Source organism: Podarcis erhardii (assembly GCF_964252035.2).
Source record: "Podarcis erhardii genome assembly, chromosome: 3".
In the NCBI taxonomy this organism is placed as follows: Eukaryota; Metazoa; Chordata; class Lepidosauria; order Squamata; family Lacertidae; genus Podarcis; species Podarcis erhardii.
The window spans coordinates 65,357,032-65,372,737 of record NC_138507.1 but is presented as its reverse complement, the minus strand read 5'-3'; the positions used below and the strand labels follow the sequence as shown (position 1 = coordinate 65,372,737).

At 39.7% G+C, this 15,706-nt stretch overlaps 1 protein-coding gene across 2 annotated transcripts in view; it reads right to left on the bottom strand.

Moving 5' to 3' along the window:
- Window positions 1-15,706, bottom strand: part of ADGB (androglobin) — a 68,879-nt gene that overhangs the window by 37,396 nt on the left and 15,777 nt on the right. For both annotated transcript variants that reach the window (XM_081854308.1, XM_081854307.1), the window contains exons 9-17: window positions 14,236-14,364; window positions 13,356-13,450; window positions 12,426-12,600; window positions 11,429-11,519; window positions 7,746-7,878; window positions 6,517-6,562; window positions 4,369-4,534; window positions 2,901-2,964; window positions 474-576 (exon numbers count right to left, since the gene is read on the bottom strand). In XM_081854308.1, coding sequence (XP_081710434.1) covers window positions 474-576; window positions 2,901-2,964; window positions 4,369-4,534; window positions 6,517-6,562; window positions 7,746-7,878; window positions 11,429-11,519; window positions 12,426-12,600; window positions 13,356-13,450; window positions 14,236-14,364 — 1,002 coding nt within the window. The remainder of the gene's footprint in view (window positions 1-473; window positions 577-2,900; window positions 2,965-4,368; window positions 4,535-6,516; window positions 6,563-7,745; window positions 7,879-11,428; window positions 11,520-12,425; window positions 12,601-13,355; window positions 13,451-14,235; window positions 14,365-15,706) is intronic.

The following is a 15,706-nucleotide window of genomic DNA, read 5'->3' as shown; positions in this document are numbered from 1 at the left end:
GCTTAATAATTGTGTGGACTGGGAAAGGAAGCTCTAGGAGATTAATGTAGGGCAAATGGTAGGGACAGTGGTGAACAGAGCAAGCAGGGCTGCAGACCCTAGAACTCCAGTAACAACTGAGCCACATGTAAGGCATTTTTATTCTGACATATGCCTTGAGGCTGTTTTCAATTGCAAATTATGGCAAACCATAAAAGCAGCCTCAAATTATTATGAAGAGGATGGAAGTTGGTTGAACTTTGATTTGTTTGTTAATAACATGTGCAGTTCTACTACAGACTCTGGGCTTAAGAACAATTAATTGCATCCAAGACTTTCACCACACACTCGTAAAATGAGAAAGTTGTGTGTCAAAATAGGAGAAGATCACAAATACTGCAGCTCTAACAGAGTTCTATCTTTGAATACCTCTTTGTGAAGAAAATCACAAGAATCAATACTTGCCTTACCTATCTATTTGATACTGATCTTACCTCCTGATTCCCCCCAGTGTACTAATGCAGAAAAGCTAACCAGGATATCAGTAGGCTTCAAACTATCTACAGATAAATAATATACAATACGATCGTCCACCATCTGTAAGGAAAAAAAGAGTATCCATGTTTATTATTTATCTAGTGTTGGAGCAACTAGTATTTGACAGCATTTGAGTTATATTTTAAACACCGTTTTTCAAATCAGTGTATGATATAAAGTGAACAATGAATGGTTTTGCTTCCCCATAACATTTAGTTTCTATTTTAATATACTCAAAAAAGTTAAGTTTATCCTAAGAATAATTTTGTGTATGGCTTCCTACAAGGGTTGCTCATTAAAGGTTTTCCCTGACCCACTTCTGTTATTGTAGGAAGATGAAATTGTACATGTATACATCTCTCCATAGGTAATGTGGTAATTTGTAGCTGCATAAAGCAATGGGAGAAGTGTGTGACTCTTGCTGGTAGCTATGTAGAGAAGGACTAATAACTGTGCCCAGTTTCGTTTGCCTCAGTCCATAGGAAGTACATCAGGGGAAATCTTTAATGAGCGCTCTTCGTAAACTACTGGTCTAAATATTTTAAAAGAGAAGACACAAAAGCTAGTTAATATGATGAAGCAATGGGTTTAGGACTTCTGCAACTATATTTTACTTAATTAGCACAAAATACCTAAAAACAACAGAAGTCTCCTCTCCATTTGCCCCCCAAAAGTGGCCCTGAGGGGGTCAGGAGAATCCCAGAACAGTATGAGTGAGAGGAGAAAGGGATCATTCCATCTGGCAGGCTGAAATGCTTGTCCTGCTGGAACAATCACCTTAGTACAACACTGAATTCTTTCCCGTGTATTGGTCCAGAATGTGCAACTTGCTTTAAAAATGTAGAACAAATGAACCTCCCCTCAATTTCTTCTAGGCCTTAGGGTACAAGGGGTACTTGAACTGGCTGAATGCCTAATAACTTTATTTCACTGTATTCCAAAATGTTTTGGATCCACAGAAAATTCCACATCAGTGGACTGGGATAAGTTGATATTCTTATCCCCATTCCTCTGGCAGCTTCCAACTCCCAGAAAGTTTATAATGAGAATCAGGGGACCCAGTTAAATGGGGTAGGCTGTGGCATGGGGTGGGGGGAGGGGGGAGGGAGATCACAGAAAACCAGACAGTAGCATCTTCCATGAGATGGCTGGGGGTAAGCCAGCTGCGTTTCTATAGGCTTTTATCTGGATTCAACTCAATATAAATTTGGTGACAGAGTTTAATGCTGGATTTGTTTTAATACTCGATTGGGAGCTGCCCAGAGTGGCTGGGGAAACTCAGCCAGATGGGCGGGGTATGTATGTATGCATGTATGAATGAATGAATGAATGAATGAATGAATAAAGAAAGAAAGAAAGTTATTATGTTGAAAGCCTCTATAATAGTAGTTGCTTGGTGACATGCTCTGAGAGGGAAGAGAGGTGATCACTTTGAAAAGGTATTAGGCGGGGCCTAAATCATGTAAATTCATTCTGATTGGACTGGGTGATAGAAGACTCTGATTGTACAGAAATTCTAGAGTGGGGGTGTCAATAGTCAGGAAAGGAGTTGAAGAATGGTCAGTTAAGGAGTTGGGGAAAGACAGGGAAATCGGAAGGGAAAGTTGAGTCCCGAATATTAATACCCAGTGTGTTTTTAATACTCCATCTGGTGAAAACCAGGAGAAGGGAGCTGGTGACTGAGTAGGTCTGAGAGGCTGCACTATGTAAAAGTCTTAACAGAGGAAGGTTGCACAAGCAGGTTTTTTTAGCTGGCTAAACTGTCTAAGCAACTAGAGGAATTTGGTTGGTCAGAGGCAGATTAACTCAAGTAACTGGACTGGGTTGTGGCTGCATTTGACTGGGGTGGAGGTTTAGGGATTTGGCCTGAGGTAAAAGTCACTTATCAAGTACCTTTAAGACCCTGATGTAACTATTACTATTCCTTTGTGCACAGTATCCCTTTTAATTAACCAATGATGTTAGTTAAAAGTTCATCATCTCTCTCGTGTTGTTGTCCAGCTCATGTGTTAGCCTACTATACTATACAAACTACAAAGAGGTTTCAAAGTATTCTGAGTGAATTGATGGCAGAGGAAAAATTAAAAAATACAATTATCTAAACTTGTGTTTATACAAAATGAGGCTAAGGGAACTAGTTTCCCTGTCAGATTCAAACTGAAATTCTGCAGTATCTCTGATCCCAAAGTATCATGATAACATTGTTTTTAATGTTTGTCATTTATATTTTAGGATTTGTATCAATTATTTCTGTGCTAGGTTTTTGTAGACAGTAACATTTTACTGGCGAATGCAAATGTTTACAGAATGGATACAAAACTGGGATTCACAATGCCGTTATAGTTTACAAAGAGATGAATAAATCATGTAGTCAGTGCACTTACTCTAAAATCTGACTTCTGATAGGTGTAGCTATAGGTATTTGGCTTGTGGAAAACATACAAATTCCTAAGGAAAGCAAACATTATTATTTTAGCATTAATTATACAGAAACCTCTCCCTCACGCTGTGCATCACATTTTACTGAATTATAAGACAACTGAAACAAACCATCAGGATTCTTTGAACAGTTACTCAGTATGTTATTATCATCTAGCAATAGAAGTTAACTTCCAAATTACCGGTACATGACAGCTTCTGAAATTGAAAATGTGAATAATCTGTCACCATTCTGAACTGCAAATAGTAATTAAGTCTAAGTTTCCATTGTTCATTTAGGCTACAATCCTGTACTCCATTGCTGGGAGTAAGCCCCATGGAATTGAATGAGACTTGTTTTTTAATTGATGTGCATAGGATTGCACTGGTAGTTGTGGTTGCAGCCAAGACAGAACTCTTCCATTACACCTTTATCATGTTCAGGTTGAATTTAGGATGTTTATGACCATCAAATCTGATGTAAAAAATATAACCATGTGCTTAAGATTTTCCTAAATGCTAAAAAGTTATGTGAAAGGACCTTTATACTTGTACATTTTTTTCATTTCACCATAACTGTGTTTTCATAAATAAAATAATATTTGGCATTTCAAGTCACTTATGTATGAGGAAAGAATGTGTCCAGTGAGTCATTCTTATGTCCAGGAGACATAGAACCAAAAACCAATGTGAAAGCATGTATAGTAAGTTCAAAGAACCTGGTTTCAGGAATGGGGCAGCAAGTGGCAGAATGGCAAGAACTGCAAGGGACCAAGAGCTCTGTGTGGAGGAAGTAAAATGGAACTTGCAAAGGTGTTTTTGTAACCAACCAGACAGGCCTACAGACCTATGGGCTGAAAAGACATCTGTGACATTATGGGTCTAGCCATTGGGTATGTGCAGCTTGTTCTCTAAGTAACAATGGAGGGGGAATGCTAGGAGTTTGGCAACTGCTTTTGAAGACAATTATTCTTGAAAATTGATGTTACATTTATTAAAGAAGGTTATCAGACATCACATGAGTGGACTTTTGCTTGCACAATGGGACTTCCCCTTTTTCTCTGCCATCATGTCCTCCCCAAATCTACTCCAGGGGGTCCCTGAACCATCAAGAACTGCTTTTGAATGTATGCAGGGAACTGCAATGGGAAGGAAAGGAAGGGAAAGTTCTGTCACACCAGTAGAAGTCCATTCTCCTAGTGGTGGCCACCAGTGGACACCATCCATTGTCTTAAAGAAAATACAGCATAATTTCCTAGGAGTCATCAAATAGCAGATTTATAAGAAAATCTGCTGATTTCTAGTATGTACCACAGGGACTGAGGATGCCTTTGTCTAGCAGCCATGAGTCACCTACACAAATTTGAAGGATAATTTCCAAAAGTCCACAAAAGAAGATATAGCCTCCGTAACAATAATAAAAGCATGCCTTACTGAAAACTAACACAGAAATCTTCGTAGTCCATCCATATTTCCTTGGAGATAGGGCTCTTTTCTGATTCAATCTCTTCCTGAGATTTATTTCCAAACTGGTTATTAGCAGGTTCTGTTGATTCTGGCATTGGAGCTGCTTCACTACTTATTTTTTCAGTCGATTCCCCTGCACAGATAAGGGAGAAAAAAAGATTTCCTTAAGTTTACACTCAGAAATGAAAGGCTATATTCTACTGGTAAAGTTGAGAAACATAAACAGGGCAAAATTATCCTAGTAATTTATCATAAAGCAACTTAGCAATACTGTATATGTATACCTGTAACAGCCTAAATCCTCACTGATTGCTGTGAAGCTGCATGCACTACAAAGGCTAATGCTTTGAAGATAAATGGACTGAACTATTCTTTCTTCTCTTACAAAGGTAAAGAAAGGAGAGAGATTGAATTTCTAACTCCCGGAAAGCAGCACAGTAAGGCAGCCTTCTTTAACCTGGTGCCCTTCCGATATTTTGGAATACAACTCCAATCAGTCCCAGCCAGCAACAATATACAAAACATCTGAAAGGTACCAGGTTGGGAAGGGCGTGTTTGTCCAGCAACATAAGCACAGATGGACTATCAATACGTCAGAAGAGAATTCTCAAAAGCAGAGAAGCATTTTTTTGAATATACACCAAGACAGCAGCTAAATAATGACTGAATCAAGGAGGATTTGTCCATAACCACTTAAAACAGGACCCCCAAACCAACATATTGCTTGCATATTGAAGATTTCATACATCTTCAAAAAGAAGAAATAAATTATTTGAAGACTGTGAATTGAAATGAAGGTTGTGAAGCTGTGAACCCTTTAAACCCAATTCACAAAAATACAGAATAAATGAACACATTTGTGTATCTGAAGAAGTGTGCATGCACACGAAAGCTCATACCAAGAACTGACTTAGTTGGTCTTTAAGGTGCTACTGGAAGGAATTTGTTTTGTTTTGACTATGGCAGACCAACACGGCTACCTATCTGTAACTGGAACACATAACGGTTATGCTTCACCTCTAGAGGGCTCTCTAGGTTAGCCCTGAAACATGCCGGCAACAAATGCTTCTCTATTTTACCTAATCTCTAGTAAAGAAGTTGCAGAATACAGGGTTGTTAATGCACATGCTTGAAACTGTCTTATATACCATATTTTAAAATAATTTGTTTTTAAGAGACAAGCCCAACTGAAGTTCTGGAAGCATTGTGCTCCAAGAAGCCAGTCTGTGCTAACTCTGATAAGAAAGGAGCTGAACAACATTTCCCGGATCAATATGACAACCTGAATTTAGTTAACCAACTTTTGCAATTCACTAGTGTTTGGTGAAGGTTTTGGCTCAAAGTATTGAAATACAAATTTAAATGTATATTTTGAGAGAAAGCAAGTTAAGAAATGCAGATTTTGACAGAAAGGCCTATTTAATACACCCCCCCCCCAAATACAGATTAATGTGGAGATGCAATAAATGTAATTATAAGTGAACATAAGAAAAAGTGACACGGAACAGAAATAAACAACCATCCATCCCTAATTACGGTAGGTTACTGCTATGTGATGTTTCTGTAGTTATATGATAACACAATGTGAAATATTAACACACATGCTCTTTTGAGAGAGAGAAGCACTCATGTACTATGTGCATGTTTTGACAAAGGTCATGAAGCTTTAAAAGAGATTAGGTATTATTAAGAGGGCTTCAGAGAACACAGAGCTTTAGCATTTGGGAGTGTGACACAGGATTGGTTCACATGTAAACCAAACCATGGTTTAGCATAGTTTTCCCCAAACCGAGGCTCTTTAAATGTATTGGACTACAATCCTATCACCCCCCGTAAGCAAAGTCAATGGTCAGAGATTATGTCGGCTATAGTCCAAAATTATTGGAGGGAAAGACTAGTTTAATGTGATGCCATATCAGAAATTCCTTTTTACCAACTGCTTATTTCTCTGGCAAGTTTTCAATGCTGTTCTCCCCCTATAATTTTGCATTGTAAGACACCTTGGAACTAGCTATTTATAGAATTTTTACTTCATTTATAACTAAATAACTGAATGAATAAATAAATATTTTCCTATTAAATACAGCATTCATTATTCACAATCATATTATTTACCTCTGGTGGACCCTTCCACAGTATGTGGTGCAGCTAAAGTAGATTCCTGCAGAGTGGGGGAAAGTTTGTTTAGAACAATACTGACAAAATAGCAAAAGGCAAAATAAATTAAATGTGTCATAAATTAGAAGTGTCATAGAAAGCTAGTTATCTGTAGCAAACGTCCACAGTCTGGCAAACCTCACTACACACTCATTTCCATGAGACTGTGTGCGCATGTGCACACATGCGTGCTAATGTTGGCTTCACTGCAGGATGTGAGGCAATAACTGAATGCTTAAAACAACTCTGTTCTCGTCCCTAGGGACAACTCTTAAATCAGAAGTATGCTCAGCCCTCTACTACCAAATTGCCTCTATGCATGGTGGCAGATTTAGGATCATGCCCATCAATTCCATTCTAGGACAACTGTTTTGCTCCCAGATCAATATAGTACTGGGAGTCCAATTTAATAGAATATTTCTGTATTTTTACAAATTGTCTCCTCCATGTTACAGTATGCTCAATAAAGGTTATAAAATGATAGAACCTGGAATCCAGAGTACAATCATAGCTTGGAAGACAACCGGAATCTATTCTGGAAGCCCGTTTAACTATCAAAACATTCGGCAACCAAGGTGCAGCTTCTAATTGGCTGTAGGAGCTTCTTGCAGCCAATCGGAAGCCGTGCTGGACGTTCGGCTTCCAAATAAACCGGAACACTCACTTCCGGGTTTGCGGTGTTTGAGAGCCAAAACATGTGAGTGCCAAGGAGTTCGGCTTCCAAGGTTTGACTGTATAGCCCCCAGAAGACGGATGGTGGAAGCTGGATTTCCCAACTAATCCACACAGGCCCTTAAAGCCTCTCATGGGACTTATGAGACACTGGTGAATGGGACAGAGGTTTATACAACCTGCCCAGCAGCATTTTGTGCTTGATAAGCATCTTGTTTTTGCTGCCTACCTGGGACTGCAAAAAAACAGGGCCAATTTCAAACCCCAAAAGGTTATACATGAGTGGCTGGTAGGCTGAGTTGTGCTTGCTTGGCAAGTTGTGCAGGACTGATCTAGAATGATTTGTGAACATCACTTTTTTACTACAAACTTCAGATGAATCACAGTCTTCTGATTTATTCAAATGCAAAGAGAAAAAGCTCAGCAACATTTTTCTTTCTTCAAAAAGAAAAGGAAGTAGTGTACACAATTTTTAGCATGAATGGAGAACAACCCATTCAGAGTAAAATCTTCACCTGAGAAATTTCTTCTGTACTCGTTAAATTTGAATCTCCAGAAGAGTCAATTATGCTTTCATCATTTTCAGTGACAGCAGGAAGACTGGATGCTGGAAGAGATCCTTTTTTGAATGTAGAAGGTGGGAAATGGCTAAATAAAACAGAGATAAATTAACATTCATCTCTAAATAAAATGTATATATTAAAATGTCCAGCGGAGTAACTCTACTCCATTAGCAGTTACCATAAAAAGAAGTCCTACTGGAAAATAGGGAATATCCAAGGAAAATTAATTTAAGTTCAGAAATCAAAAACACTTCCTTGTACTTTGAGGAGGTGAGATTTACTAATGAAGCTTCTAATCCTGGTACCTGATCTATAAAAGAAGGTAGACATTTTAAGAGCAGAGGCTCTGCTCACCAGAGGCTGGGCTAGCTGTTCCAAGGAAGTGGGAGACCTGTTTTAGGCTTAGTCTGGGTACATTGTTTATTGGAGCTACATTCAAGCTTTCCTTGTCTCACTGCCAACCTAGGTGTTACTAGGAGCTATCCAGGGTGCTACTTATATAACAACCTTGCCGGTTTGCCTCATCCAGATGCTTTGGGACAACTCCTATCATCCCTAGCTAACAGGGCTAGTGGTCAGGGTGATGGGAACTGTAGTCCCAAAACATCTGGAGGGCCAAGTTTGGGGATGACTGACCTAGGCCTACATTTTCCTTTGTCTGGCTGTGCCTTACTGGGCCTGGCTTCCTGAATGGGAGCTAATAATGTGTGACAATGAGTCCCTGGAATTTGGGTCTAGCACAGGCTTCCTCAAACTCGGCCCTCCAGATGTTTTTGGCCTACAACTCCCATGATCCCTAGCTAGAAGGACCAGTGGTCAGTGATGATGGGAACTGTAGTCTCAAAACATCCGGAGGGCTGAGTTTGAGGAAGCCTGGTCTAGCATATGCTACCACTTGGGCAAGAACCTTGTCTCCTCTCTGAAACCACACCTGGGAGAAAACAAGGGCATCGTGTTGATTACCATCCATTGCACAAGTACTTTTGAAGCATAAATTGTAAGCCATCATTTCTGGTAGTTATTTTTTGTGATGGTCTTTTTTGTTTTTAAATCTGTTTTTAATGTTGTATTTAAATTTTTTGCAACCTGCCCTGGGACCTTCGGGGAAATACACATTAGAAATGAAATCATCATTATCATCTCCAATTCCTTATGTAGCCCACCCCCCCTCGCACATGCATGCTACTTCTCATGCTGCTCTAGGGAATCTCCAAATCCTCTGGCTCAGTTTTTTTGGGGGTGGAAAAGAATCTGAGAAAAGTGTCCCTCCTTCCTTTAACATGAATGCAAGCCTGATTCCAACATATTGTCTTTTGGACATATAGGAAGTTATATATGTCTAATGGGATTTTTGAAGTTCAGGTTTTTTTAAAATTACAGCATTACCATGAACTTCTATGAATACAAATCACTTGTGGCACATTTCCCTGTTATTCTAAAGCAGCAATGTTGCAGCAAGCAAAGGCTCTAGCAGCTCAGTCAGCTGCTTGTGGCTGCAAAGCCAGAAAGGATGTTTGTGACTGTTGCCATGGAAACAAAGGGGCAGTCCATTCTCCTTATTGAGCACAGGATGTGAGCTCAGTGTGTGTCATATGACCTGTACAGGATGTACATGGGTGGAGTCTGGAGTTTCTCTCTGTTTGTTGAAGAGAGCAGACATCTTTTACTGTATGACTGCTATAGACAGGAATAAAAGCATGTAGATACATTTCTGTCTGTGTCTGATTCCCATCCCTGGGGATATGCAGGGAGGAGGAGAAGCAGTTGGTGTGTTTTTCTCACAGCCTGGGAAAAATCGCCGATACGGACCTCATCCGTTTTTCCTGCAAGGAGTCGCGGGAGGGAGGTCAAAGGAATTCAGCCGGTGCCTGAACAGATAGGCACACACCTCTGACCGAGGCAGAATTCCAACATTCCCCTCCTTTCCTCCCTTTCTTCCTCTATTGATAAAACACACCCCTTTAATACTTTGTAGTGTTAAATTGTTGTTGAATTCACCTTTATTGCACAAAATATCATTATTTATAAAATTTTATATAACGCTTGATTGTAGGTTTGCTTAGTTCACATCTGCCACATGAGTACTGGGCTGAGTCGCTAACGTCATTTTGTTATACGTGGTTGAGAAAGTTTTCAAAAGAGTTGGGAAGTTCTCCTTTTGAGAAACTGTTCCACAGAAAACCTTCTGTTGCCCATTTCAAGGTTTTTGGGTCTCATGTGAGAACAGAAGCTCCAGGTGGAGTAAAGAATGCCAGAGGCATTTTTGTGGGCTATGAAAAGGGTCTCTACAGAGTAATTTTGTCTGAATCTGGTCAGGTGATTCTCACAAAATTTCTAGAGAGTGCTCCTGAACAGGAGAGAGTGATTGTTCAAACATTTCCCACAGGAGATGATGATGATTCTGATGATGATGATTCTGATGTTGATTTTATTGAGTTCAGTAGTACTGATGATGACAGCGATAGCTCAGACAGCTCAGTTGTCACAGTCATTGAGAGGAAATCTCACATAATGACTAGACCCTCAGAAGAGGAGGATGAACCACTGATTAAGCTTAGTACTGGTTCTCCAGAGAGTTCAAAGGTTGAACCAGAAAGCAGAGAAGAGCAGCACCTCTTACATAGGTCTGAGAGAGCAACGAAGGGTGTGCCACCCAAGAGGTATTCAAAGGAGTTTGCCAACCTAGCTATTGCATGTGTTGCTGTTGTAAACGACCAAGGTCAAATTGAAGCTGTGTCTGAGTCAGAGACAAAGGCACAAAAGAGAGTTGTTAACCAAGGTAATGCAGATGCACTCATTCCTTGGAAGTCACACAACCAGAGAGGTACATCGGTAAAACCAGTGGCGGGTAGTTCCAAGGGTGGAACTGAAACAACAGGGGAGTGTTATACATATAACAACTGTTTGTTTTCTTCTCTGGATGACGCTTTGCTCGCAGCACGCATTGATACTTTAGGGGGAGTATGTTATTCTAAAGCAGCAATGCTGCAGCAAGCAAAGGCTCTAGCAGCTCAGTCAGCTGCCTGTGGCTGCAAAGCCAGACAGGATGTTTGTGACTGGTTGCCATGGAAACAAAGGGGCAGTCCATTCTCCTTATTGAGCACAGGATGTGAGCTCAGTGTGTGTCATATGACCTGTACAGGATGTACATGGGTGGAGTCTGGAGTTTCTCTCTGTTTGTTGAAGAGAGCAGACATCTTTTACTGTATGACTGCTATAGACAGGAATAAAAGCATGTAGATACATTTCTGTCTGTGTCTGATTCCCATCCCTGGGGATATGCAGGGAGGAGGAGAAGCAGTTGGTGTGTTTTTCTCACAGCCTGGGAAAAATCGCCGATACGGACCTCATCCGTTTTTCCTGCAAGGAGTCGTGGGAGGGAGGTCAAAGGAATTCAGCCGGTGCCTGAACAGATAGGCACACACCTCTGACCGAGGCAGAATTCCAACATTCCCCTCCTTTCCTCCCTTTCTTCCTCTATTGATAAAACACACCCCTTTAATACTTTGTAGTGTTAAATTGTTGTTGAATTCACCTTTATTGCACAAAATATCATTATTTATAAAATTTTATATAACGCTTGATTGTAGGTTTCCAAATATAATTCACTGAAGCCCACTGGTTCATATACTTACGTGTCTCTTGGTATTGGTATTGGAGAAAGTCTATAGCTCAGAAACGGGCTAGCAAGTTCAATGAATTGTTCTGGCTTTTTAATGACAGGTTCTGGAAGGTAAAAAACAAAAACAGGAGTTCTTCATAGTTTAAGAAACCCTCCACAAAAAAAGACTCTCATTGAAAAATAACAACCTGAATCCAGGGAATAGTATATTATCTGCAGGTTCTATACAATTAGACTGCCTTTCATTCGGGAAGGTGAAATGTGCACACAGACAAACATGGTTAGCAGGTTTATGTTAAAATGTTAACAGCACAGATTTAACAAGGAAAAAATATTCTTAATGTTGTAAAGGACATCAGCCTCACCTTCATGACAGTACCAAAACAATGACCCAAACTGGGTGATCCCCTTTCATGTCACCCCTTTGGGGTCAGCCCACCAGCAGCAGTCTTGCCCTGTGGGCAGGAAAAGAGGCTCAGATGCCTAGAGTCCTCCAGCTGCTTCTGCCACAGCTGTAAAGCTTCAAAGACAGATGTTGACTATTAGGAGCTCGAGGGAGGGATAATATGAGGGTAATATTCTTCTCTGCCACTCTTTTTTCTCATTAGTCTGGCCCAAACAAATAAAAAGTCAACATTCCTCCCATTAGTATGATAACACTTTCCACATTGCAAGTTTCTGTGCCAAACCAGAGAAGTGTCCTATACTATATTTTGTGTATGTAGGTGTATTGCTGTGGGTCAGATTGCTTTCAGAAGACACAATATATCCCTATGTCTCAAACGTGGTCAAGACAAGGGAAACACAACAAAAACCACACAATAGTACTACTTTCAGTATTCATTTCAAGCACAGAATAATACTTACTAAGTAAAGTAAAAAGCATCTGAATTTTCATATATCAATCCTTTTGATCCTCTAAATGGCAGTGTGGGTGAAATCAAGAGACAAGTATTACATTTTGGCTTGTTGTTAGTTTAAAATATACTGCAAAGCCTGGAAAGACAAACCTTGGGGTTCATCAGTCACAATAGTTTCTTTTTTCTGGCGGATAAGTTTCCAACGAGGAATAGGTGGTGGTTTTGGAGGGGCTACCAGGGGACCAGACCTTGTTCTGGTTAGCAGTGCAGGGTGACTGTATATGTGGGAAAGACCATATTGCCGCAACTGTTCAGATGAATCAGCCTGCAAAAGAAAGAGGAATAAAATGCACAATGGAGGCTGTGTTACACATAAAAATATCAAGAAGAAACTAATTTTGGCACAATTATGTAATTTCTGACTATCATAATTGTTCTGGGACAGAGAGCACCACACTGCCTCTGTATGTGGGGCCATCAACAGCCCTAAACTCCATCTGAGTGCTCCAATCCTACCAATGGCAAGACAGAGTATCAAGGAGGTAGAAGGGGAATATAGAGGAATATAGGAACAACTGCACAGTCCTGCAAAAACAATAAGACTCAGGTTTGGAGTGGAAATAAAATATTGCACTGTAATTGAGCTGTAATTTCTCTCAAAGACTGTTGGCAAACTTGGCCAGTCACTAGCATAATTACAGCCCTGTCTACTTCTAGATTATCCTTCGTTATGACGGGCAACTTATTCTTGGCTAGACCTATATGGAAAGTCTCCAGTAACATTGGGAAGATATCCCTGTTAATGGTAAGAATACTATACATGCCAGGATTCCAATTAACTGCACATTGCTGTACCAAGTTTCAAAAAAGGAATGTTTATGAAATATACGTTTCTTTTTAACAAGTCAAAGCACTTAAGGTATAAAACCAACCAACCACAAACCTGAGCTGGACAGAGGCAGAAAATTGGTCTACAAAAAGCCCTTTTCACAAATATGTTTTGTGTTCTTTGTTGATATATTTGCTGTTTTTATTCAATTATTAGTTCATATTTTGAAGGCAAAATAAACAAAGCCTTACCATTTTCCCTAAGACAAATATCTTTCTTTCAGACACATAAAGAGGCATATAGCAAGCATATACCACCATCTGTGGTTGCAGTGGTGTTGCAGAACCTATTAAAAGAACCCATTACATATTATTATTAATTAAATTTATATACCACCCATCAAAAGATTTCAGGGCAGTTCACAAGATAAAAATACAAGATAAAAAAACTCCAAAACAGTAACAACCCCCCCCCCTGAAATGCTGCCACAGATAATAGCTCAATATTATCATAACTATTATAGACCTTGCTAGGTTCTATGTTGCTATAAAGGCAAGAAATGAAACTTGATTTCACCAATTTTGTTCAAGTTAAGTAACCTTTCAGGTGAATGGAGCTACTTCAGAACAGTGGTTTCCTGATCAGTTAGGGCTTTACACTTAAACGGCATACATTTTATTCACTTTTTTTTCTAGGTACTGATCTGCCCCTACGTGACCTCTTGTGTTTAGAGCAGAAAAAGAGCTAGCCAAACCATGGAAGGAACTAGCAACCTCCAAGTGAATTGTTCCATGTACCTTCCCAGCCACCACCTGCTTTTCCCACAACAAATCCAAAATTTTAGCAAAGTGTTCAGGATTGCAGTTTACCTGAAGAGGTTAACTTCTTCAGACCACCTAAAAGAAGAAGGGAATATGGGGCAATATACACTTTCTCTGAGGCTGAAACCAACTCTGAAGTACTTTCTGCCTGCCTTTGAGATTAATTTGTGTTTCATGCAAACTGGTGTGATCTTTTGCAGTCTCATTCAGCTGAGGAAAAGCCTACAATCCTTAATTATGAGCAGAAGTCAATAAAGTATTCGGTATCGAGATCAGTTGTTACATACATCTAGGAACAATTATAATTTACCATCAAGAAACAGCTGGAGAGAATTTTGAAAGTCAGAAGACACGCGTCCAGAATGAGGCCCTGGCCTAAATTTATCCCTTTCACCATCTTTGCTTCTCTTCTTTCCAACATCTTTTTGATCTTGCTTCTCTACCAAAGAAAGACAATGCACGTGTGAATACTACCATACATGGTCACACAACACCCAGGGGTCCTTGTCTCAAGCAATGGGTAGTGCAGAAAACCGTGAACCAAAATTCATGCCTCTGTTTTAGATAATTGTTAAGTTCAAGATAAATCATGATTCTGTGTTCAAGGCAACCTTTACAAATGGCTCGCCACTCATATCTTGTCTATAACCTTTCCACGTATTTTAATTTAATTAATTAATTAATTAATTAATTAAATTTACATAACACCTTTATCTTCCAAGGAGCTCAAGGTGGTGTGCATGGTTCTCCTCCTCCTTATTTCATCCCCACGACAACCCTGTGAGGTAGGTTAGGCTAAGAGATGGTGACTGGCCTAAGATCACCCAGTGAGCTTCATGGCTGAGTGGGGATTCAAACCCTGGTTTCTCAGGCCATAGTCCAGCACCACCCATTAGCAACTATGAGAATCAATAACCTATGCAGAGACTGTGATCTTCACAGATGCCCCCATGCAAAGCCCCAGCAAAGACTGGAATGCCAACGCAGGGGCTTCGTGAGCAGATAATATGAGTCTCCCTGGAAAAGAACTAACACGATGCCTGTTTACTGGCCTGCCTAGCGGTTTTATAGCACAACAAAGCACAAAGGATAACTAATAGTCACCTTTCTTTCTTGTTTAAAGTGTTTTTACACTGTACTTTCCATTCTAAAGAACCTTTAAGACACTTAACAACAATATTGATAAAGACTATTCATATACAATAAAAATATAATGCTTATGCAAAACTATAAAATATTATAGAACATTATAGTAGTAAAATTACAGTGGGGATAAAATAAAATAAAAAATACAAATCCCAGTAGCCTGGGCCCATGGAAAAATGTTTTCACCAAAAATAATAAGTTAATCTAGGCTTCTTGTGGTAAGGAATTCCAGAGGTAAGGCATGACAACAACAAAAGTCTTGACTACATACTGATCAACCACACTTAGTCATGGAACAGAACCTCTAAAGATCTAAGTGGCATGGGCAGGATTACAAGCATTTCAGGTCTTTGAAGGTGAGAGCCAGCACCTGCATTGCGCTCAGGAACAAATTGGAAACCAATGAAGCAGCAGAGTCCAATGATTTGATTTGATTTTTTAAAGAATCAGGTTAAGTAAAACACTTTCTGTCACCATTTGCAGTAGATGAAGTTTCTGGACACTTTTCAAAGGCAACCCTATATAAATTGCTGCAATAATCCAGTTTCAAGATACCTAAGGAATGTGTGAGGATAGCCAGCCTTCTCCAGGGAAGGGCACAGCTGGCTCACTGGACCTAAGAAAAAACAACAACA